Source organism: Gasterosteus aculeatus, chromosome 11, assembly GCF_964276395.1.
Source record: "Gasterosteus aculeatus chromosome 11, fGasAcu3.hap1.1, whole genome shotgun sequence".
In the NCBI taxonomy this organism is placed as follows: Eukaryota; Metazoa; Chordata; class Actinopteri; order Perciformes; family Gasterosteidae; genus Gasterosteus; species Gasterosteus aculeatus.
Window position 1 is genome coordinate 6,255,636 of NC_135699.1, and position 25,134 is coordinate 6,280,769.

The following is a 25,134-nucleotide window of genomic DNA, read 5'->3' on the forward strand; positions in this document are numbered from 1 at the left end:
GACGTGCACATATGCAACAATTGTTGAGGATGCAACGCTGATGTGGTAACTTCCAGGTCACAAGCCGTGAGAATGGACTTCGCAGTGAAGAATGAGATATCTTGTGTCGAGAAGTTAAATGACAAAATAGTTTCTCGCTTATATTTTGGTGTTAGCGACTTGAAGTCATTTGAATATCACAAATGAGTATAAAGGGGGGCTTTAAAATCTGTACAGCATACACAACCCTCTCTTATTGAACCCTCGTAGGAGATAAGGAAACACTTGCATGGATACGCTCGACTAATTCATCCACACACGACACATTAAGTGCACCGGCAACACTCACAGGAGCCATTTCTCATTTCCCTGAGTATATATTACTAAGTCCATTTTGCACTTTGGCTGATAATACTTCATATTGTATCATGAGTAACATCTAATGCAGTTTGGGATTTGTTTTTACACAGTGGTCAAGGATCTGAACAACACCCCTGTTGATGGAGCAAGATGTACTCGGGTAGAATTTATCCTTTTACAGTGTTATTTTTATTATTGTTTAATGTGTTTATATTGAATCATGACAGGAAATATACTTTGTGCATGCGATGGAGCTCTGATTTACGTCTTGACTCCCGGATTGTTTGAATTATACAACTAAAATATTGCAATAACGCGTGTGGAAAATTATAATCTGCACCAACTAGTGCTTTAACATGACAGGAAGGGAGAAAACCTTTTGTCCTACTAACACGTTGAGTAAACAGTAGCACACAGCGTCGCGCCTGGTTTGGTACCAGCGTAACGTGTCGCCACCGTCCCCTACAGACGGAAACCGGCCATCGCCGACACGCAGCCGAGCCGCTTTCCGGACAATCCCGAACACTCACGAAGACAACCTCCCTCCCTCCTCGTCTTCCCTCGCTCCCTCCTCCCCCTCACGCCTAATGTTGCTGTACCTCCAACCCTCCCCCCGTATCAGAGGAGTAGAAACAACAAGCCGCCATTTTGTTTGTTCGGACAGACCGTCAGAAACGGGAGGAGATAACCGAGAGAAGGAGCCTCTCCGGGACCCACCGGGGGAAAGAGAGCGGCCAAATCCCGTCCTTGTTTTCAAGAGCGAAAGCGACACCTGAAAGATAGGAAGTCAGTGGAGGGAAGACCGAGTCGGTGATAAATATATATATGTATGTATTTATATTCATCCATATATATATGTATTTATATAAATATATATATATGAATGCATGAGGAGGAAATACTCGGAGTAATTGAAGGAAGGCGGTGTTTTGCGGAGCGCCGGCGGAGGAGAGGCGGAAGAGGGCTCTGCGTTACCACGAGCAGAAAACCTGCGAAAAGGGGGGGAAACATCAACATGAAAAATCATTATGTGTCCGTCGCGGAGGAAGGAAAGAATCCGCATAGACAATTATATAAATAAATTGCTGCCGGGCCGGAGGGAGAGGTGGAAAGAAAGGCTGGTTGAAAGAGAAGAGGGAAATTGCCAGGATCAACGCGAAGGGGGGGCATTCTCCATCACAAAGAGTCAACGAGAGGATTTAGTCAGCCCGGAATATTTTTAAGAGGGTGTTGATATTAGTCTGCCGATCAGAAGCTCTCCGCTTCCGAAAAAGCCATAATTTCCTCGCGACCCACCGTCATGTGTATTTTTTGTTAAATGCCATTTTCGCCTGTGGCTCTTCGGCTGCGCTCCGGCGGTGTCTGTGTGTCTTTCTTTCTCTGTTCCCCGGCACGGCCAAGACATCGCACCACCAGTGAGTAACGGGGGGGCTGTTTTTGTTGTTGTTGTTGGTGTTGGAGGAATATGCATCTGTCTTTTCCTTATCCGAGATTTCAAGTGCTTCAACCGAGCGAACACCGGGGGAGGAAGCTCTCGCGGAGCGCAAGATAAGTAACCTCCGCAACAACAAAAAAATCAAAACTAATTGGATCAATCGGACTGTCCGCTGATTGGCAATTAACGCCGCGATTGCCCTCGAGAACTGCGCCGTAAACGGAGCCTGCATCACACTCGATTGCAGAGATTTTTTTGATAAGACTTTTTTTTTCTCTCTCTTCATCCATTTACAACCTTTGCCAAATCCTCGCCGAACGCGAGAGGTTTTTACTCGCGCGGAGAAAGAAAAAAAACGCCCGCAAAAACCAACCAAATGTGCAAACACGAGCCTTGTTCTTTCTGACCCAGTGCCTTGCGTGCGCGAACACTCAAAAGTGCACATTTCAGTCCCAAGCATGCACGTGCACACGAGTAGTCACGCGTGGAAACACGCATCCGCAGTACACGTTCCTTTAATTTGAGTAAACTGCAAGTGCGGGACTCGATCCGGTGCTTTCCCATATTTCAGCAGGACTGTTGAGCCAGTGAAGTTGTCTCTTCCCCCCACCTCCTCCTCCTCCTGTGGGTGGTGCATCTGAGAGTACAACTTTACGCTTTAAATCGTATCGAGAACCACTACCGGTAGTCTGCAATCGCCGGTCGACCGCCTCCTCGGTGTGGCACCGCGAGGGAGCCGGCGGGGTCCGCGTCCAGTGAGATGTCTGCCCCGGTGGGGGAGACGGTGGAAGCAGCCGAGGCTCCCGTAACTGTTGCATGAGCGAGCGGCCTCCAGAAGTTCACCACACTCACGGTTTATCGGATTCCGTGGCCTGACCGAGACACCCCCCCCCCCTCTCCCCCCAACACACACACACCGGATCGCGTTCAGACTTGAAATACGGGATTTGTTATTTTTTTTCCTCCGCCGGTTATGGCGGACAGGACCGGGCGCCGCGGCGCGGAGGACGGATCTCGGGACGGGTCTCGTGTCGCAGGAGCGGCTGCATGAGGTTGTCAGAGGGCCGCGCGCTGCCCCCTTTTCGCCGACTCCACCTTCCCACCTCCTCCCGTTCAAAGCTGAGAAGAAATTCCATCTGCGGCAGCGGAGGGGGGGGCTGATATCCACAGAGGGGGATAAACCCAGCGAGAGGGAGAGAGAGGGAGAGAACTCCGAGGGAAGGAGTCCAGCGTTGCTCTCTTCTCCCCTACCGTCCCCCGAGCGGTGGGGGAACGACCAGAAGTGTTTCTTAAAAGGGCTCCAAGAGACGCGAGTGAAGGAAATACGTTTTACCTCCGTGGAATCTACCTTTTTTTTTTTTTTTTTTTGAGGGGTGGGGGGGTAATTCGTCAAAAATATGGCCGATAATGTCCTGGAGTCCGGCCCGCCTTCAGCCAAGAGGCCCAAGCTGTCCTCTCCGGCCCTGTCGGTGTCTGCCAGTGATGGAAATGGTAAATATACCGCATGCTTTACTCAACGTTCGCTCCACATAAAACACGAACTCGCTGTTGGGGGTTTTGAGTACTCGTCTCCCGAGTCCCCGTAGAGCTGCACGGCAACTTAGTTGGTCCGATACAGCTACACACCATCTAAACACACGCTTTAAAACACAAATACGCGTCGCTTTGTTTATAAAACGAGTAGCATTGCTGCGGAGTAAACGTGGTGTTTCGCTGCTGGCGGGGGGGAAACTTTTCCCGGAGGGATGTTTTGATGCGTTAGCCTCAACGGGCTAACGAGTTAGCTTCTAACTATGAGATCCACCTCCAAACAATGGAAGAGCAGAGTCACCCCAGTTTGCCTCAAGTTGTTCTCGCTCGTGCGGGACTCGTCCCGATGGGAGCACGAGGGCGCGCGCACATTAAAACGTCGCGCGTCGCGAGCCCCGCGTGGACGCGGGGGACAAAGTGCCGCTTCCGAAGTAGCTTTAGGAGAAAGTAACGGTAACCGAGCGAGCTAGCTAGCTAGCTAGCTAGCTAGGGGGTAGATGACCGGTCCGACTCAGCTGAGCCCGATAGCCGGCTAGCAAATCAATTCGGCCACTGTTTATCGGCTCGACGTGTTCGTGCACACGAGGGGCGCGTTTTCTCGCGTGCACCAGCCGGTTATGGGGTTGCGGCAGCAGCGCGCGGGGCTGTGCGTGTCGTGCGCTTCACGTGTTGTTAGCCGACACTCTTGTTTTTAGTGGTCCATTGTGGTACATCAGCCATTGTTCGACTCGCAATTAAAGTTGCGAAACGCGGCTCCGCCGAGCGAGCGAGCCGAGGGGCGATTCTTAACCGCGCTGAAACGTTTCAGCCGAAGGGCGAAATCGGCCGACGTCTCTGAAACGTCTTCTTTTGAACTCTTTTGTTTAAATAGTTTTCGGCTTCTCGGTTGTTCTGCGGGACAAGCCCGTTCTTTACGACCCTCCATTGATGGGCTGCACGGTGACACCGCGACGCACTTTTCCCCAAATTTTCAAAATGGTTCAACACTAAAGGAGTTTCGGTCACAATCACGCGATACTGAATCGAACTTTCGTCGCATACGATTTTTTTTTGCACGTATTGAGCAATAAACTAGACTCTCGACGTCCCCTCTTGTTGCATCCTCTTATAAGTAGCATACTACTGAAACAACATCTGAACCAGAGGAAGTATGTATTCTAACACAAGTATGTTTGACAGTACATGTCTATGTTAACCGTGCAAAGATGGGTGTCCATACAACTGAGTCAGCACATAAGTTAGTGTGAATTTCAAGTTTAATGCATATTTAATTTCCCACAGTATCTGACCCCCTAATGCAGGGTGTAAAAAAATACAACACATCTATTTCAGTCAGATGTTTGCACACTGGACAGATGTCTGCACATTTATTTTGGTCCAACTGAAAGGATGATCATGAGCACTTCATGTTTGCATACAATGCTGGAATAAATGTCCAATAGAGAGAAATAATAATATAATATATTTGAGTGTACCAACTTTCCCTTATTTCACCCCTTCATTGCTGTGGATATGACGCCGATACGTCTTCTGTTTCTTACACCACATGACATATATATATATACACACACACACACACCTACCTAGGTACTGCAGTGTTTACTCCTGTGGCTTCTCACCCCGACCCTACTGCGCCCACTCTCCGTGTTTGGCCCCCCGTCAAACCACAAACTGATGGCCGTGAGACAGATCCAGGCTGTGAGAGGAAACTGCTGCTGCAACGAGTGTCCCGCTTTGGGCTCCAGACTATTGCCTCATAGTTTTCAGGCGTGGAACCAGACCTGCAGAATTTCTAGCTGGCTGAGCTGAGCGGCGTATAACAATTATTTTGTTCTGTTCTCCCCCTTCTAGATTTCGGTTCGCTCTTTGACCTGGAGCATGACCTCCCAGATGAACTCATCAATTCCTCGGACCTGGGTCTGACCAACGGAGGAGATGTCAGCCAGCTCCACACCAGTCTGGGTGGACTCGGGGGAGGGCTTGGTTTGGGAGGCCAGGACGCAGCCACGAAACACAAACAGCTGTCCGAGCTCTTGCGTGCCGGAGCACCGGGACAGCAGGGTGGCCCGAATTCTAACAGCACGGCACCCGGGGCATCCATGGGGATGATGGGGGGTGTCGGGGTCTCCCATGGTGGACCTCAGGGCCAGCAACAGCAAGCTGGATTAATGCAGCAGGCCGGGATGGTTGGAGGGGCGGCGGCACTCAATCGGGCAGCTGCCATGATGGGTGCCCAGAAGGGCAACACTGGACAGCAGCAGCAGGGCCTGATGGGTGGCCAGGTGATGAACGGCTCGCCAAGAATGGGTTACCCTGGCGCTGCAGGCATGGGCAACAGTAGTAATCTGTTGGCGGAGACCCTACAGCAGCAGGGCAGTCAGCAAATGGGACACGGGGGTCCGGCGGGAATGAGACCGCAACAGCCCGGAGCACTGAACAAGGTAAGCGCTCCCAACCCAGGAACAAGGTTGTCAGTGTGTTGTGTTAAAGGTTTTTAACCAAAGCTACGGGGTTCCAAATGGCACTTTTATACAACCACGGTTTTTACTGTCCCGCTGAATGGCACACCTACACGTAGTCTCCAAACAAATATAAAGCTGCTTTTTCTTTTAAATCTGATATGTTGTGGAACATTTTTTTATATAACACGATTCTGAGAATATTAGAGATTTGCCTTTTTACAGCACACTGCTTCGTATGTAAAGTACCAATCGAAAGTTTGGACACGCCTTCTCATTCAATTGAATAATGGTAATGTACAATATACATTTGAAAACTAGCTGGATATGTGAATACTCCGCGTGGCGTTTATTGAGCTTGTTGTAGTTTAACATTATTTGAAAGTTTGCGTCACAAATCGCAGACGCACCTTTTCAGACGACTGTCTGCTGGCGTGCGGCTGCAGGGGATCAGTGTGCTTATGTGTCGGACTGGCAGCCGCATCACCGGCCGCTCCGTGATTAACCACATTGCTTGTTAATTTGCCACAGGATATTCCTGTTTTAAGGTGTGAACGCAGTGCTACAAACAACTGTGCTGAATAACTGTCCTAGCAAACGCAGGACCTTTTAAATAATGTTATTTGTTTTAGGATTTGCATCATTAAAGTGCTTCTGCTACCCCTGTTCAATGCAGTTTAAGCTCTATTAGTCTCCCAGCAACAACTGACTTGACATTTGAGCAGAGCTGCTTTTGAACTAAAGAATAGTTTGGCCCAATACAGAGTTGGAGGAGAACTCTGTCCAAAGTAGTTTGATGTACATTGTTATATATATATATATATTCTTTTTTTTAAAGATCTGTAGTATATTGTAATGCTTCATAGGCAATTATAAGTAATCAATTTTAATTTCTAAACTATGAATTTCCTTCTCTCCTACCCGTGTCCACACCCGCTCCCTAGATGAGTATGATGGCCAACGCGGGCCCCTATGGCGGTCCGTATGGCCAGTCGGGTCAGGGGCTCCCAGGAGCAGGGCTGGGCCCGCAGCTCCAGAACAAGGGGGCGCTTCCCAACAGCATGGCCTCGCAGTTCAGCATGGACAAGAAGGCCCCGCCGGGTCAGGGCACGGCCGGGATGGTGAGATGCCTTTTGTTTTAGTCCAGAACAAGTGGCCGTCATAGAAGCCTCTTGTACTACTGTAAATTAAGCTTGCGTATTTTACTAGTCTCTGAAAGAGTCTAAGATAAAAAATATCATTCTTTTTACGTTCTTAATGGAACCAGATCAAAGTTTAAACCGTTGCTGCTTTTTCTGGACAGTCATTTATTTCAATGTAGTTGAGTAACCTCTAGAGTCCCACTTGAATAAGAGTCCAGTTCTTCTATAGATGATTAGTGTGTTGATTCACCGTCAGAAGCCCAAAAGCAATAATTTCCAGGTGTTGCCTGTTTACGATCCCGCCCGCTTCACACAGGGGTTGGACACATGTGTTGTTGGTGTAAAACCAGGCAGGATATGTTCCGAGGGCTTTTGGATGTAATCTAACGTGCTGAGCCTGCCTTGCGAGCCACAGGTCATGTGAACAAAGTGCATTTTAATAATAATGTTACTGGCACGTTGGTGGCCCAATGCAAGTTGCCTTCCGAGTGATCATCCTCTGTTTTACCTGACGCAACTCGCACCCTCTTTCTTTTCATTACACCTCTGTGATGACAGCGTCACAAATGTAGGTATTTATTTTGACTCACTCACGACTCTTGATACATTTGTGTGACATTCCTGTTTTTATATATTCAATGTTTTTCTAAACAACCGAATGGAACGGGTAGTGAAACTAGAGATTTATTTTGCAGCTGCAGCAGCAGCCTGGACCGGTCGGCGGCGTCTCCGCCAGCGGCGCGGCGGCAGCGGGAGGCGCCCAGGTCGGGCTCAGTGCTGTCGGGGCTGGTCCCGGCGCAGCGCCCCCCACAGCAGACCCCGAGAAACGTAAGCTGATTCAACAGCAGTTGGTCCTTTTGCTCCACGCGCACAAGTGCCAGCGGAGGGAGCAGGCCAATGGGGAAGTGCGGCAGTGCAACCTGCCCCACTGCCGCACCATGAAGAACGTGCTCAACCACATGACTCATTGCCAAGCTGGCAAGTCCTGCCAGGGTGAGTCTGTTGAATTACACTGATTGCTGCTTTAATGGTTTGTATCATAAACACTAGGCTGTGTTTAACGTTGTCATGTATCTGCAATTCATTTCTCCTCTAATTTTCTTTGTGTGTTTATTTCCGTCTTGGTTTGCCTCAGTTTTCTCCATCATCTCAAAATGAGTTATTCGCCTCTAAGCAGCCCATTCTACTATAACTTTTCCCTTTTCTCTCTCATGTAGATGTAGATTCAATTAACTGATTCTTGAAATAACTTTAGTGTCTGGCTTCTCAAACTTACTTTTGACAGTTTTATCCTCTTCCTCTCATCCTTTTTCTTGTCTCATTATTCATCTTCACCCTGTTGCAATTTCTCATTTCTCTCGTCTCTCTTCCATTTCTCTTTCCATTTCTCAAACATCTGTGTCTTCTCCCCCCAGTGGCACACTGTGCCTCATCCAGACAGATCATCTCTCATTGGAAGAATTGCACACGACATGACTGTCCTGTATGCCTGCCACTGAAAAACGCTGGAGACAAGCGGAATCAGCAGTGTGAGTGTTTCTCGTGTGTGTGTGTGTGTGTGTGTGTGTGTGTGTGTGTGTGTGTTTTGAGCAGTAAAGTGATATTGTCTTTATTATTGCAGATTGTCTACAATGAAATGTGTTCACCTTACCTATTTTCCCTCCCATAATCCTCTCCTGCCCCCCCCTCTCTTTACAGCTCTTGTTAACAGTGCAGGAGTCGGCTTGGTGAACTCTTTAGGCTCAGGGGTTCCTGGTGGACAGTCCAACACCCCAAACCTGAACCCTCCCAACCAGATGGACCCCAGCTCCATAGAGAGGGCCTACGCTGCACTCGGCCTCACTTACCAGGGCAACGCAATACCACCGCAGCCGTCACAGGCGAACATGTCCAGCCAGGGGCTGCAGGGTCAGCCTGGAATGAGGAATCTAAACACCATGGGTCAGTTTCTAACGCCACTGTGCGTATTTCAAATGATTTGGCACAATACGAGGATAATCCATGGCGGTTCATTAATAATCTCCAACCCAAAGGTGTGCAGATGTTTGGGCTCTTTCATGGCCATCGTGTTTTCATTTCTGGTGTCATTAGAGGATGGTTGTGTAGGACTTAAGTAATGTGATAACCGGTATTTACAAGCTGGATTTATAGCGTCAGAAAGTGACGCTTGATCTCCTCCAGCTGTGCAGACTCACTAAACTTAGTCTTCTCTAGCATCACATGGAAAAAATCAATCTCCAGCTGTATTGTGACACTTCACATCTTTTGCTTGGAAATGTTTTGTTTTGAAGATGCGCCTTATGGTAGCACAAGGTATCATCGTCAGCATTTAACAATCAACACCATCCCACGAATCTCTATAACTGCAACTCTACAACGCTTACAGGTGGAAACTCTATGGGAGTGAATGGTGGAGTGGGAGTGCAATCGCCCAACCAGCAGTCCAGTCTACTGCCCAACGCCCTGTTGCACGGCAACATGAATGCACAGAGGTAGGTGGGATTCTCACTGTTTAGCCTGCTGTCGTGTAAAGTACTTTAAGAAAGTCCTATTGGCTGAAGTCTCACTTTCTCCTTTCGTCCTTGTCTGTCATTGTTTTCCCAGTTTACTGACGGATGGACTAGGGAACCTGGGCTCCATGCCCACCGCAACTCCACCTTCTGCTGCAGGCATGAGGAAGTCTTGGCATGAAGACATCACGCAGGACCTCCGCAACCACCTTGTCCACAAGCTGTGAGTTTGCTGTGTCTTGCAGGGGGCCCACACAAAATCATTTAAATGTTATTCGATTTAGATTAAATAAACTTCATTATGACTGCACATGCATCATAAACAGAGACAAGGAAATGCAGTTTAGCTTCTAACCATTAGTAGAAAAATGGTATTGATGCTTTTATGTATTTATATACATGGTAAACTATATTGTAAGGAGAATGTGGAATAAATGGTTGGGGGTAGAGAAATACTGCGCATGTACATTTGGAGCTGTACAAAATATGCAGGTATTTCAGTACAGCGAGGTAGAAGTTGGATAGCACTAGAAATTACAGATAGAATTAAGCGCTACAGCCGTGGTAGGAATACGGTGTGTGTTGGATGGATGCAGTGTCGGTTGTAGCATCAGATATGCTTAGTACTGGATGTCATTTGGGGTCCTCTTTCCTCAAGTTAATTGTACCTGTGTGTCCTTCTTGTTTGTGCATGTGTGAGAGTAGTGTGCAGGCCATCTTCCCCACTCCTGATCCAGCGGCCCTGAAGGACCGGCGGATGGAGAACCTGGTGGCCTACGCTCGAAAAGTCGAGGGAGACATGTACGAGTCGGCCAATAGTAGGGTAAGTAACCAATGCAGCCAGAATATTGTGGATCTACCATCAGTTTCCAGTTAACGGATGAGGAAATAAAATAATTTTTGCCCTGTTGTGATTATCCTTTCTAGGCGGAATACTACCATCTGCTGGCAGAGAAGATCTACAAGATCCAAAAGGAGCTGGAGGAGAAGAGAAGGACACGACTCCAGAAGCAGGGCATAATGCCCGGCCAAGGTGGCATGGTCTCCCCAGGCCCCCCGCAGGTGCCTCCCAGCATGGGACAGCTGCCCATGACTCCTGGGCAACCCCCAAGTAAGCAAACGTACCACTTCAGTGTGCATGTAGCCACACATGACTGTATGCACTTATACCGCCGCCATACAAGTAGTAACTCAGCCTTTAGGTCCGTGTTGTTCCTCTTCCCTGGTATTTGACTCCATACATCTATATGCATCTATGCAGCCACCATGGAAAAGTGATCACTTCTAAAGTGAAAGAGATCACGCACTTTTGCTCACTGTCTCTTCTTTTAGTCATCTGGGTTTTTTTTGGTGATTCCTGTAACTCTTTCACCCTGTCAGATGGTCCTCACGCTGATCCGTCCATGGTCCGACCATCTGGACCCAATCAGATGGTCAACAGGATGCAGAACCCACCAGGTACATCCCTGATTAGTGTAAATGGCAGTATGTCAAAGGAAGCCAGACTTTGATTAATATATTTTAAGCAATGCGGCCTGATTTAAAGGGAAAAAACATGATTAAGGGCGCATTGGGTTGTAGAAAAGTTGGCTTAAAAGCAATCCTGGTTGATAATTATGAGTGGCAATCACTTTCTAGCGGTATGTAAACATGCACATTCAATTTCTGTCTACGAGCTTATCCACTGCTCTGCTACAGTCACTGCGAGGACATTTTTAAGGGTAATGACAAGAGTTTGTCTCTGATTCCGTTGTCGGCCTGCCAGCTACATTACACATCGCAAGTTATGTCTTCAAATTCCTACCAATCGAACGATACTCTTTTTTACCAACATTCAAATTGTGGTATGGCTTTCGGATAAAGACGACCGCCCTCGCGGGAAAGCACCTCATCACCTCTTACTTGCATTATTTCTGTCCTCCTTGCCTTCTAGGAATGAGTCAGTTTGCTCAGATGGGGATGCAGTCGATGGGTCAGAGGTCTCCTCTTCCTCATAATTCGCCAATGAATCAGGTTGGTATCACTGTCACCATCTCAAGCACAGGTTACTTTGTGCTGACGAGAACATCTTCCTTTTAAATTATGCCCTTATTCATTTGAGACTTCTTACGCCTCTTGTTTCCAGATGGGTATGGGAGCGGCAAGGATGGGTCAGCCCAATGCCACACAGTTACAAAACCAGTACTTCCCTTCGGGCCAGTTTCCTGGGTCCAGTCCTGGACATGGCTCTGGTCCTATTGGCATGAACCAACCAGGAGCACAGACCGCTGTGCCACCGGTAAGTGACTTGTGACGTAAAGAGGAGCTTGATGGCAAATGGGAATGTGGGTATTTGCAAAAGCATTTGAAGAAGAGTCAGTCATCTACCTGAAAACAACAGTTAGTCATATGATGTTGCTCCTCATCGTTTCTGTAAAAAACTCTTCTGCTACAGAACCAGATGTCGACGCCGCCTTCGCTCCCAGTCAGCAGCCCCGCAGCACAGTCTGCCTCTTCTGCCCCAGGCTCCGCTACGGCCGTCGGCCCCATGGGGTCTGGTAGTGCCAGTGGTGCTGGATCTCAAACAAACATGCCTCCATCCTCGGCCCCCACCCAGAACAACTCCTACCCTCACTGCCCACCCATCCGAACAAACTCCCCTTCCCCGGCACGCAGCTTAACGCCTCAACCACATCAAACACCCCCAACGTTACCCCGATCTCAGACCCCACAGCCACAGACTCCCAGCGCGCCGCAGCAGCAGCAGCAGCAGCAGCAGCAACTACAGCAGCAGCAACTACAGCAGCAGCAACTACAGCAGCAGCAACAACAACAACAACAGCAACAACTACAGCAGCAACACCAACACCACCAGCAGCAGCAACACCAACACCACCAGCAGCAGCAACAACAACTGCAGCATCAGAAACAGCTACAGCAGCTCCAGCAGCTACAGCAGCAACAAGCTTCGCAACAGCAGCAACAAGCTTCGCAGCTACAGCAGCAAGCTTCGCAGCAGCAGCTACAGCAGCAACAAGCTTCGCAACAGCAGCTACAGCAGCAACAAGCTTCGCAACAGCAGCAACAAGCTTCGCAACAGCAGCAACAAGCTTCGCAGCTACAGCAGCAACAAGCTTCGCAGCTACAGCAGCAAGCTTCGCAGCAGCAGCTACAGCAGCAACAAGCTTCGCAGCAGCAGCTACAGCAGCAACAAGCTTCGCAGCAGCAGCTACAGCAGCAACAAGCTTCGCAGCAGCAGCTACAGCAGCAACAAGCTTCGCAGCAGCAGCTACAGCAGCAACAAGCTTCGCAGCTACAGCAGCAAGCTTCGCAGCAGCAGCTACAACAGCAGCAAGCTTCGCAGCAGCAGCTACAACAGCAACAAGCTTCGCAGCAGCAGCTACAACAGCAACAAGCTTCGCAGCAGCAGCTACAGCAGCAACAAGCTTCGCAGCAGCAGCTACAGCAGCAACAAGCTTCGCAGCAGCAGCTACAGCAGCAACAAGCTTCGCAGCAGCAGCTACAGCAGCAACAAGCTTCGCAGCAGCATCAGCAGCAACAGGCGTTACAACAACAACAACAACAACAACAACAGCAGCAGCAACAGGCTTTGCTACAACAGCAACATCAGGTGTTACATCAGCAGCAGCAGCAACACGCATTACAACAGCAGCAGCAACAACAGCAACAACAGGTGTTACAACAGCAGCAGCAGCAACACACATTACAACAGCAGCAGCAGCAGCAACAACAACTACAGGAGCAACAACAGGCTTCACAGCAACAACAAGCTTCACAGCAGCAATCGGTGAACTCTGAGAAGGCCATGCAGCTTCCACAGCAGACGCTCTGTTCGGCATCCTCAGGCCCTCAGGGCAGTCATGGTTCTTCAAAGCCTACTCAGAATGCCCATGTGCCATCGCAACGGCCGCAGACCCCAGTGAGTAGATCACCAGCCTCATTCCACTTCTACGCCATATTCAGAGTTGCAAGTCTAGTTTTTCTCTGTCCTTTCATTGAATAAGACATGCAAAGATTCATTGAAAAGATCTTTTTTTTCACAGAAGAAAAGGGTATGGGAGAGTTTATGCTTTAAAAACAGATGGGAGGGCTTCAAACTACTTGACTTTGAATAATGGAATGAGAAAGAATTACATGACCAAGAAGTCCGTTTTACCAAAACAACAACAAAATGTAATTTTAGTCGCAATTTCTAAACCTCACTTCATCTGTCTTTTTGCCACAGCTGTCTCCGAAGCCTTCTCTGACAGCAGAGGGTCAGGTGTCCTCTCCCGGCTCAGTCAGCAGCAGCGCCAATCCCAGCTCCCAGCTAACCGAGGCGGACGGCCCCGCGCCCAGCCAGGAAGACGTCAACATGGAGGTGAAGAAGCAGGAAGATGAGGATGAAGGAGCTGACACTGAAGGAGAGGGCAAGGGGAAGATGGGCAAGGGTCAGCATGACGTGAAGACAGAGGAGAAACCAGAGGTAAGAATGTCCTCCTCCGCTCACTGTTCGTATCGTGGCGATTTAAAATCCTCGTCACGGAAATGTCTGAAATGATGTCTTGATTCAGATTCATCAGAACCCCGTTAATAAGGAAATCCTGGTAGTGACACTTGAATCTTTCTCTCAGATAAAGAAAGAGAAGCCGTCGGGAGACGGGTGTAAAGGCGAGCCCATGGACACGTCTTCATTCTCGGCTTCATCGTCGGTAGCAACGGGGGAAGACAAGAAGCCGGAGGTGAAGCAAGAGCCCAAAGAGGAAGAGGATGGGGCAGGATCAGCATCCAACAGCAGCTCCCCAGCCAGCGCTCAGAGCAAGAAGAAAAGTAAGTTCTGTCGTTGATTTCTAATAGTCGTCGACGCCTGTCATCATCCACATGAACAAAATGTCTGCGTGAACTAAACGAACGACGAGAGTGTAGATTAAATGCACCAGAAACCTCCTTGTAATTTGTTCCCCTGCATCTCCTCCCCTTTTAACCTTCCACCTCTAAATCTCTTCTCATTCCGCATTTGATTTCCTCTCTGCCATTTCTCCCAGTCTTTAAGCCGGAGGAGCTGCGTCAGGCTCTGATGCCCACCCTGGAGGCTTTGTACCGGCAGGACCCCGAGTCCCTTCCCTTCCGTCAGCCGGTGGACCCCCAGTTACTGGGAATACCCGTACGTATTCGAACTAGTAACAAAACTAACCTGGTAAGGGACTGCACTGGCTGCCATTTTGCTTCAACTCCTCTGAAAACGTAGCTTTTTATTTTTGTTTTTTCCCTTTTCATCTTTTCTATTTTGTCTCCTTTTTGTCATGGTTTCCATTCATTGTATACATCTGCTCCCAGTTTCTTTAATTCTTGAGTTGATTTTTCTACCATTGCATGTCAGAAGTTAAGAATAACGATCCCAAAAAGTGTGTGTTGTCTTTGTAAATCAAAGCAGTGACTCTTTTGGACATTTTCTTTTTACTTTCATGGAAGTGATCGGCAAAAAGTAAATGATAAAAGCAAATTGACATTCTTTGTCATTGATTCACTTGATTTTGTAGAAAGATACAGTATTGCGTAACATAAGCATCCATCAGAGTAATGACTCCAAATACAACATGGAGACAATGGTTCATGTCAGCACTGCGTTTCGTAAGCAAAGGATGGAGATGAATTGCTTAAAGCTAACAGTTCATGAGCCAGTTGCTTTCATTTATCACTTTAATTTATGTGACCTTTGCTTTCTGACATCACATTTGTGTGTGTTTTTTGTAGTCTTCATCCCATTGCTAGCTTTCTAGTTCAGTTCCTCACCAGTAGTAGTGTTGGTGGGCGGTGTGTAGAGGTGGGACAATAACTTTTACCCTCATTACGTCCAAATTGGGGGGGGAAAGAGGACTTAAGACTTATCTTCTTGCATACAGCTCCACTCCTTAATCAAGAAGGGAAAAATGATGCCATTTTTTGAGCAGTGATGAGTGAGCAGCAGGCTATTGGCTCACCTCTCTACAGGAACCGCCACAGTCAAGTGATGCGACTTTCCAATGTTGTTTAATTTAACAACTCACTTTTTCAGACACACTCTCAGTGACCGTTTCTAACAAAGCGGTGACGTGCGCCTCGCTGTAGGTAGACCTTGTAGTGTGACTTACCTGCTTCTTAACGCCCGTGGTTTCATTCAGAGATCTGGGATTTCTTAACAGTTGTTGCCACGTGACACTGAGATGGACTCTGCTCTTTGAAACTCGCACCACCTCCTCGTATGTTTCTGGTTGGATCTCCAAAAATGCTCTTTCTTTCCCGTGACCACTTTAACCGCTAGTTTTCTCAAACGGCGCTTTAGTTTGAGAGAAGAAGCGGAAAGGCAGGCAACGGGAAAAGAAGAACGACCCGGAGACTCATCCTGTCCTTGTACATTTGCTGTTGGCTTCAACTACGCTCACGTCACCACTTATGCTGTCGGCGCTGTTACTGCCAACCGCGCTAGCTGCTGCTTAAAAACGGTTCATTTCTGTCTGCCGTTGCCGCGGCTGATTTTCCTGGTTTTGCACCCAAACCGCTTTCTGCGCCTGAAAGCTTTTTTTGCTTTAGAACTTTCTGCAGACACATCCAGATGTTGGACAGTGGTTAAGTGCAGTGTGGCAAAAATTAAAAGGAAGCTTTTAGGAGGTGTGTGTAAAGTAGAATCTCTGAGCGGCAGGTCGCCTGGTCGTCGTTCACACGTAGGCGCTTGAGAGCCGGAGGGCAGAAGTTGTCACGTCTCTCTCTGTTCGCACGCGAACCTTCTTCTCCGCAGTGCTGCACTCCCTGTCGTCTCCCCGCACGCGCTTCTCTCCGCGCTCTGGTCCCGCCTGGTTGACTCGTCACACCTTCACCTGCTCACCACAACTTTGATGATGACTGTCATACTCTTCTTCCCCACCTTTTTTCACCCCGGTGCCCTCGGACGACCAAACCCTCCCGCCGCATCGCTGCGCTTCCCCTCCGAACGTTTGCAACGTCACCTCGGCCCATCACTCTGATCCCGACGACGGTGCTCCCTAAGCAGGACTACTTTGACATAGTGAAGAACCCCATGGACCTGTCGACCATCAAGCGGAAGCTGGACACGGGACAGTACCAAGAGCCCTGGCAGTACGTGGAGGACATCTGGCTGATGTTCAACAACGCCTGGCTGTACAACCGCAAGACGTCCCGCGTCTACAAGTACTGCTCCAAGCTGGCAGAGGTGTTTGAGTCGGAGATCGACTCCGTCATGCAGGGCCTGGGATACTGTTGTGGGAGGAAGGTGAGGAGGGAGCTTTTCTATTTTTGTCTCCTTCTTTTCTTAAACTCAACACTAGTCTTATTTCATTAAGCGTATCTCTGGTCAGCTTCCGGTTTAAATTAATAGTTTTGTAAATACGTTTAGAAAATGATTGCAGGTCTGCTTTCTGATTAAGCGTTAGCTGTTTAGCTTAGCATAATGACTGAATACTGCTATTCTGGCTCTGTCCAAAGGTAACATCATCCTCCTACTAGCACCTTCAGAGCTCATTAGGTTTATATCCTATAATATCATATTGTTTGTTGAATCTGTGCAAAAACTGAAATCTAAAAACAACATTGTCTATTTAAGTGTCTGAATCTCTAGAGTTTGCTGTTGTTGCCTGGCAACGGCTCCAAGATCCAAAACGAGTAAATTGGTGTTTCAGAGGATGGATGAATGGGAGTGGGGATCAATAATTGTGTGTGTGTGGTGTCAATGTTTCTTCTGTCTAAAAAACCCAACTTTTTCTTTTCATCTCTTTATTGTTGCAGTTTGAGTTTTCCCCACAAACTCTCTGCTGCTATGGAAAACAATTATGCACCATCCAACGTGACGCTGCCTATTTTAGCTACCAGAACAGGTAAGGGCTTTCGGCACATTGGAACACAAGCGCGCGCGCGCACACACACACACACACACTTCATAGTATTATGGACATTTAGACATTTTGTTGTGAAAAGGCAGCTTGCGTGTTTTGTTCTTTGCGCAATGATTCCATTTCCTCTGTGAAATCGCAGATGAGTTTTAATTTGGCTACAAATGGTTACCCTGGCACCATCCTCATAGCTCACTGTTTTTATTTTCATTATGTGCTCATTCATAAAGTGGGCTCCTGTCTTCTTCAGCGTTTGCGCTTTTATTTGTCATCTCATTGTTCCCTCTGAGTAAATGTACGCGCACAAACGCACGACTGCTTGCACTTTCTGACAGAAATGAAGAGAAGGCAGGTTCCCACTTTATAAATGAACTAGAAGGATGATGGGTCTGTTGCCTTGCCATTTATTTTATTTTTTTCTCGTCCACCCTTTCATGTTCGGAGACTTGTACCCCCCCCCCCCCCCCCCCTCCCCTCTTCCTCCTCCACAGCTCCTAGTGGTCTCTCATGTTGCTGTAATGTTGTTGTTGTTGTTGTTTACCACTGAACGTCTGACGCTAATCTTTGCTTTGCCTTGGCTCTCTGTCCTCTGTTGGTTGTTGTTCACATCTTGTCCCTCCCTCTGTCCCCTCCATTGTCTCCGTCTGACCTGTGACAATTTATTTCACGCTTTTTTTAAATGTTCATTTTGACTTCCCTCTCCCCATCTACGCCCCCCCTCCCCTCCCCTTCTTCCCTTCTCTCCTTCCTTTGTTAACGCTTTTGATGTCTGCATTGGCCTGTTTTGGTGTGACCAATCATCCACTCCAAAATTTACGCGCAAAATCAAAACACCCGCCCACACAAAAACCCTGCATCACGATTGGCTGCTTCCTCCTGGCGACGACCCACCTTGCCCACTGCCTTCTCCTGTGTGTCCGCCCCCTGGCCTGTCCCGCCCTGCCCTGATTGGCGGCTGCTTCTCCGTGCCCGCTCTGTGATTGGCTGTGCTGATGACGAACGGTGTAGTTCACCAAAATATGGGCTTCTTGCTGACAGGTACCACTTCTGTGAGAAGTGTTTCAACGAAATCCAGAGCGAGAGTGTTTCCTTGGGGGACGACCCCTCCCAGCCTCAGACGTGAGTACCACCACACTCTTCTCACACACAACGCACACACAATGACACACAGCGCACAGCACTCGACACTTTCATGGTGTCGAGTGATGCTTGTCAAGATTTTATGCAATTCTGCCATTAGAAGCTTGTAAGAGTTGTTAGAAAAGACCACAAAACAGGAATTAACAGTTCAGATAAAACACAGCTTTATTCCTCCGCAGAGGGGAACTTTTGTTATCCCAGAGGTATAAGGACAACAAAAGCATAAATAACTAGTGAAGGTATAACGTTTTAAGTCTGATTCTCATTTGACTTCTTTATCTATAACCTCACATGGGAACAAAAAATGACAATTTAAAGTTTGCACAAACCCTTTAACATTGGGTTTGACCCTTTTTTTATGTTCCCTCAAAAAGCAAACTTGAGAGCACACCTCTTGTGTGGGGCGCATGTATTTGGAATCTGTTTCTATAGGTGGTAGTGGACTTACTTTTCTATTAAAATCAAATACCTTTTTAGTAGTAGCCTGTCCACTGGTGCCCCCCTGATATAAAGGTTGGGGAAACGCTGCTTTCTGCTCCGACAACAGCAATCTAGAATACTACTAATGGTTTGGTGCATAAAGTCATTTAAACACAAGACAAGTTTGTATCCCTTATTTAACGGTTGGAATTAACAACCAGAATAACGATATTTAGCAATGAACTATTTAGCCAGTGGAGATGTTATCAATTCCTACATTCATTTTCTGAATTGAGGATATTGTATTCTGCACACAGCCTGCAGTGTAAAGGTGATTACCTTGTTGTGACTCTTACAGCGGTTTGTTTTCTGATATTTCCCAAAGGTCCATCAACAAAGACCAGTTTCAAAGAAAGAAGAATGACACACTCGACCCTGAGTTGTACGTGCACCCTTTTACTTTCTCATTCAGACTTCATTTGCACCATTTCTGTAAACTAAACTCGAGATGTTGTCCGTCTTTTGTCTCCCGTCCTCCCTCTACTCAGGCTTGTGGAATGTGGTGACTGCGGTCGCAAAATGCACCAGATCTGTGTCTTGCATCATGACACCATATGGCCGTTGGGGTGAGTCAGTTTTCACACTCTTGTACATTCTGTGGCGCGGTTGCCTCCTGAAAATAAATGAAGCCTTTTTGTTTTCCTTAAAAAGCTTTAGAATCATCCAAAACGTATATAATGATGCTGGGAAAGTACAGCCGTAAACTCCTCCAGCTGTATAAATGCTGCCAGTTTAAGATCGCACAGAGCGCCAACTGTTCAACATGTTGAATCTGAGAGAGTCCTGATCATTACGTCTGCACTGAAAAGGAAAATGTCTACAAATACACACAAAGACAAAGTAATGTAATGTACAGTGCTCTCATTTCTAAATGTTTTATATCTCTTCATGTGCATACTGAATGATATTAAAAGCAATATTGGTCATTAACGCTGTTTAAGGAAAGGAAGACTGACATGATTAAAGCCACTCGATAACTGTCATTGGTGCGGATGGTAACCTGCTAGTTTAACCATCTGCTCTCTGCTTTCTCACTAACCACAGCTTTGTATGTGACAACTGCCTCAAAAAGGCTAACAAGACGCGGAAAGAGAACAAATACGCATCCAAAAGTAAGTGTAGTGTCGCTAATCTGCCGGCTCATTTCCCGCTTTCTTTTTTTGCTGTCATCCCTTTTTTTCTTTATTGATGGCATTTCAAACATCTTTGTTGCTAGTCGCTCCCCTCCTTACTACAATTGTGATGAAGCATTTTGTTATTGTTCTTTTAAATGAGGCCCATTTATAGTATATAAAATGGAATCGTTCAACATATTGACAAAAAAACATTTTTGATGATAAGATGGCCAGAGGCCTGGCACAGAAATGTTCTGGCCCATAAGTCCTCCAACACCACAACATGTTGGTTTTAGGCTTCAGATTTCGTGCAGCTTATATCAACGTGTTAATTTGTGAGCTATAGAGATGCTGGTAGTGGGTTTTTGCACAGAGCAGGGCTGGATTCCTTTTAAATCCATATTGCATACAGTCCGACATGTACTCCACCCGTAGCGCTCTGAGAAGCTCTTGAAGAGGCTGGTGAGGTTTATAAAATGGCCACGTTTAGTGACCATGAACACAAAGACTCCACGTCTCCCGTCTTCTCTCTTACTCATACTCGTTACTGTCCTTTGCAGGACTTCCCCATACCAAGTTGGGGTGCTATTTGGAGACACGAGTCAACGATTACATCAAGCGGCAGAACATCCCGGATTCTGGCGACGTCACCATCCGTGTGGTCCACGTGTCAGACAAGGTGGTCGAGGTCAAGCCGGGCATGAAGTCCAGGTAATCAATGTCACTGACGCAGCAGGGCGCCTCCTCTACTGCCTCGAGTTACCGCTTACGGCGGCGGACTACCGCAGAGTGTATTTAGAGGAAACTCCAGTGGATGTCTGCTGTTGCTGGGGAAACGCTGATAGAGCTGCGGGTTGAGAAAGCAATGACTTTTTTTTTTTTGTTCACACAGTCTTCTAATTGCTACATTCATATTGATGACGTTAGGTCCTCCACTCCAATTCAAAAACAAATGCATGTGGTGGTTGTTGTTGTTGCCAGGCAACAGCTGGTTGACCACGGTGGAGCAGGTAACAGTGAAGTCTGACAAGTAGCTGAATGCAGTGTTAGTTTATTAATAATAATATTTTAAACGCTGTTGGGGCATTAACGCATATTGGCAGCGCACACGTTTAGTTCCAGAGGCATCAATCTGATTCAGTTCAACATCCCAGTTTGAGACCAACCATTGCTACAGCAATGAAATAATGGTTTCGTTTTAATGACTTTTAAAAAAAAACTCATTTGCAATAACCCACCAGTTGGTGTTGACTACAAAATGCCAACATTAATACCACATCTAGCTCACCTTCTGTCGCATATCTGGAGAACTGCTCATCTGATGTCCTGTGTCGAACTGTGGCCAATTTGAACACAAAACATGTTAAATATTCATAAACCTTTCAACTGTTGCACTAATTTCCAAATCCATTCGGTGCCGTGCTTTTTGGACCGAGCCCCAGCGGATATCTGCAACACATTCAGTCAACTTCCTTGTGACTCTTGCGACTTGATTAGTTAAAAATTCTGACTCTTTAGAAGCATGTGGGCAGTTGTCGACACACCTCTGCACACCTCCCCATGTGACCTAGTTTTGTCAGAGGATTAAACATTATGGGCGACGTAGCCGGGAGGTTGATGACATTTCTTGGACTCCATAGCGGTTTACCTCACCCAAGGTGTGTTCTCTCATTTCCCTGCAGGTTTGTTGACAGTGGAGAGATGTGCGCCTCCTTCCCCTACCGGATGAAAGCCCTGTTCGCTTTCGAGGACATCGACGGAGCAGATGTGTGTTTTTTTGGCATGCACGTTCAGGAGTACGGCTCGGACTGCCCGCCCCCCAATCAGAGACGAGTGTACATCTCTTACCTGGACAGCGTGCACTTCTTCCAACCGCGACAAATCCGGACTGGCGTCTACCACGAGATCCTGATCGGCTACCTGGAGTACGTCAGGAGACAAGGGTAAGACACCAGGCCGTGTGTTCAGGGCGCTGCTCCAGGTGGAATGAAGGGAAGCAATTTACTTCTGTTTCTAATAATTCTGACTTGTCTCCCGGTGTCAGGTACACAACGGGTCATATCTGGGCCTGTCCACCTAGTGAAGGGGACGATTACATCTTCCATTGTCACCCGATGGACCAGAAGATCCCCAAGCCTAAACGATTGCAGGAATGGTACAAGAAGATGCTGGACAAGGCGGTTGCTGAGCGCATCGTCCACGATTACAAGGTGATTTCACTTTTGTCATGGCAGAAATAATATCAGTAAATGTCCCTTGAGACGTTGACTCGTCCACAATATAAATGTCAAACTTTTAAACAACATGAAGACTTTTGTCAGTCTTATTATTTGAGAAATATAATTTCACAACTTTAATTCGTTAGTTTTTCATTAACTTCATTAGTTCTTTAGTTGTACAAAAATGTATGTACAACTATATGACCACTGGGCAAACAATGAAGATCATCAGAAGACCTAGAAAAGCTACTGAACCGAACAACCAACCACAGTTTTCTATGCTCAAGAATAAACTGAACCAGTGTTTATTTTCTGTTGTTTTGGAAAAATGGCTTATGAAGACATTAGTCTCTCCAAGCACTTGACCCCTCGTCTCTGCTTCCCCTCAGGACGTCTTCAAGCAAGCCACAGAGGACCGGCTGACCAGCGCCAAGGAGCTGCCGTACTTTGAGGGCGACTTCTGGCCCAACGTGCTGGAGGAGAGCATCAAGGAGCTGGAGCAGGAGGAGGAGGAGAGGAAGAGGGAGGAGAACAGTACCTCCAATGAGAGCACAGACGTGAGTAGAGTAGGAATCTAATATCTCATCACCTCGAGGCTCTTTTTTTTTGGGCTTTTTTCATGTCATTGCCATTTTAAACCTTTCAGATCACAAAAGGAGACAGCAAGAATGCCAAAAAGAAGAACAATAAAAAGACAAGCAAGAACAAGAGCAGCATGAGCCGAGCCAATAAGAAGAAACCAGGGATGCCCAATGTTTCCAATGACCTTTCCCAGAAACTCTACGCCACCATGGAGAAACATAAGGAGGTATGAAAGTCTCATTTGCAGCAATAGCTTCTTCCTCTTGCATTGGATTATATGGCATAAGAACCTTAAGCTGACTTGTTATTACATCGACTTTGGCGGCCGTCAGTGCTGAATCTGTTACTGCTGTTTTATTGTTGAGCAGGTACAGCATATAACTGGACGTCCTTTACGGACTGCGGACAAACAATTTCAGATGATTCTTCTATCTATTTATTTTTTAACTTACAAAGTCGCATGACTCTTGTATGTGAAAGGGGTTGCTTGCCGTGGCAGAATCACATAGATATTTATCTATTGTTTTTACATTTTGATAAAGGTAACCTAGAAGCCAAGGTGACCAAACATTCAACTATGGAAAAATTATATATTAATACATGAGACCTTCAGTATTCAATCTGATTTCTGTGGAGCCTGTTGACAGTAGGTCAAGCTACTTTAAGGTAGTAATTTGATACATTTTTCTAAATGTATGCTCATTTAAATTCTAATTTCTCTGTGCGAGCCGTGCCTGAATCAGACCTCTTAAAGCTGACCCTCTACACTCAAATCCCTAGGTCTTCTTTGTCATCCGACTCATCGCTGGCCCCACTGCCAACTCGCTGCCCCCCATCACTGACCCTGACCCCCTCATGGCCTGTGACCTCATGGACGGCCGAGATGCCTTCTTAACTCTGGCCAGGGACAAGCATCTGGAGTTCAGCTCGCTCAGGAGGTCCAAGTGGAGCTCCATGTGTATGTTGGTGGAGCTGCACAACCAGAGCCAGGACCGCTTTGTCTACACCTGCAATGAGTGTAAACACCATGTGGAGACCCGCTTCCACTGCACTGTGTGCGAGGTGAGAATCAGGACTCCCTTGGATCAGTTTTTTTCTCCTTTTTGTAGTTCAATGGTCAGCATGATGTCAACCGGAAGGGGTTTTTATGCTCATCCATTGCATGTCGAACTGCACCAAATTTGATGCATTAAAAACTAATTTGACTCATTTAGTTGCACATTATTTAATCCTGCACTTGGATGGGGAATTAAACCTCAATCCCTCTTTTTTTCCTTCCTAGGACTATGACTTGTGCATCACCTGCTACAACACTAAAGGGCACGAGCACAAGATGGATAAGCTGGGGCTCGGACTGGACGACGACAGCAACAACCAGGCGGCGGCAGCCACCCAGAGTCCCGGAGACTCTCGCCGCCTCAGCATCCAGCGTTGCATCCAGTCACTGGTCCACGCCTGCCAGTGTCGCAACGCCAACTGCTCCCTGCCGTCCTGCCAGAAGATGAAGCGTGTTGTTCAGCACACCAAAGGCTGCAAGCGCAAGACGAACGGCGGCTGTCCTATCTGCAAGCAGCTGATTGCTTTGTGCTGCTACCATGCCAAACACTGTCAGGAGAACAAATGTCCCGTCCCGTTCTGCCTGAACATCAAGCAGAAGCTCCGGCAGCAGCAGCTGCAGCACCGGCTCCAGCAGGCCCAGATGTTAAGGAGGAGGATGGCCAGCATGCAGAGGGTGGGGCAGCCAGGGGGAAACATGGTAGGACTTCCATCGCCACCCAGTACCCCAACGTCTGGTGGAACACAGCCGCCAACACCCCAGACCCCCACGCAGACCATGCCTTCAGGCACACAGCAAGGAATGGGTCCTGGACCTGGGGTTCAGCAGCAGCAGCAGCAGCAACATCAGCAAGGTGGAATGCCCCCACAAAGTGGCATGCCCCCTCAACACTCTCTTAACCACCAGTTCCCGCAGATGGCGGGTGGAGGAGGCGGGCCCGGGGGGATGATGGGCTCTCCGCAACATCAGCAGCAGATGCTTTCTCAGGTCCAGCAGCATGGGGGAGCAGGGTCCAAGCCTCAACAGCTCCAACAGCACCCCAACAATTTGCCTCAATATGCCAACAGACCCCCGGGCTCATCGCCAATACATCAATCCCAGGGCAAACCGATCCTTGGCTCCGCAACGCCTCCCCAACAGCAGCTTGGTGGCGCCGTCATGGCTGGAAATGTTGGGGGCCAGCAACCTGCTGGCCAGGGCCATCCTTCCCTTCCACAGCATCAACAACAGCCCCCCTCTGGTCCACCGCCAGCAGCAGTAGAAA

The 25,134-nt window shown here is 47.7% G+C and overlaps 1 protein-coding gene and 1 long non-coding RNA gene across 12 annotated transcripts in view; one reads left to right on the top strand and one right to left on the bottom strand.

Annotated features, from left to right (window-relative positions):
- Positions 1-803: 803 nt before the first annotated feature.
- The window catches only part of ep300b (EP300 lysine acetyltransferase b), a 28,018-nt gene continuing 3,687 nt past the window's right edge, over positions 804-25,134 (top strand). The window contains exons 1-30 of one of the 11 annotated variants that reach the window (XM_078084672.1): positions 804-3,265; positions 5,156-5,745; positions 6,708-6,884; positions 7,601-7,898; positions 8,321-8,434; positions 8,604-8,846; positions 9,292-9,397; positions 9,510-9,638; positions 10,100-10,238; positions 10,343-10,526; positions 10,796-10,873; positions 11,349-11,428; positions 11,541-11,693; positions 11,850-13,334; positions 13,641-13,880; positions 14,029-14,224; positions 14,440-14,591; positions 16,419-16,661; positions 17,174-17,262; positions 18,286-18,396; positions 19,223-19,279; positions 19,386-19,463; positions 19,942-20,009; positions 20,573-20,723; positions 21,695-21,955; positions 22,057-22,222; positions 22,621-22,788; positions 22,878-23,039; positions 23,594-23,875; positions 24,096-25,134. The exon at positions 24,096-25,134 is cut by the window's right edge and continues 3,687 nt beyond it. In XM_078084672.1, the coding sequence (XP_077940798.1) occupies positions 3,172-3,265; positions 5,156-5,745; positions 6,708-6,884; positions 7,601-7,898; positions 8,321-8,434; positions 8,604-8,846; positions 9,292-9,397; positions 9,510-9,638; positions 10,100-10,238; positions 10,343-10,526; positions 10,796-10,873; positions 11,349-11,428; positions 11,541-11,693; positions 11,850-13,334; positions 13,641-13,880; positions 14,029-14,224; positions 14,440-14,591; positions 16,419-16,661; positions 17,174-17,262; positions 18,286-18,396; positions 19,223-19,279; positions 19,386-19,463; positions 19,942-20,009; positions 20,573-20,723; positions 21,695-21,955; positions 22,057-22,222; positions 22,621-22,788; positions 22,878-23,039; positions 23,594-23,875; positions 24,096-25,134 (7,333 nt within the window). In that variant the 5' untranslated portion in view covers positions 804-3,171. The remainder of the gene's footprint in view (positions 3,266-5,155; positions 5,746-6,707; positions 6,885-7,600; positions 7,899-8,320; positions 8,435-8,603; positions 8,847-9,291; positions 9,398-9,509; positions 9,639-10,099; positions 10,239-10,342; positions 10,527-10,795; positions 10,874-11,348; positions 11,429-11,540; positions 11,694-11,849; positions 13,335-13,640; positions 13,881-14,028; positions 14,225-14,439; positions 14,592-16,418; positions 16,662-17,173; positions 17,263-18,285; positions 18,397-19,222; positions 19,280-19,385; positions 19,464-19,941; positions 20,010-20,572; positions 20,724-21,694; positions 21,956-22,056; positions 22,223-22,620; positions 22,789-22,877; positions 23,040-23,593; positions 23,876-24,095) is intronic. The other 10 variants (XM_078084674.1, XM_078084675.1, XM_078084677.1 and 7 more) reach the window with 10 other exon arrangements.
- Positions 20,049-21,695, bottom strand: LOC120827422 (uncharacterized). Its single transcript, XR_005713406.2, has 2 exons — positions 21,301-21,695; positions 20,049-20,859 (listed from the first exon to the last, which is right to left on the bottom strand). It is a non-coding gene; the product is annotated as an uncharacterized LOC120827422 (long non-coding RNA).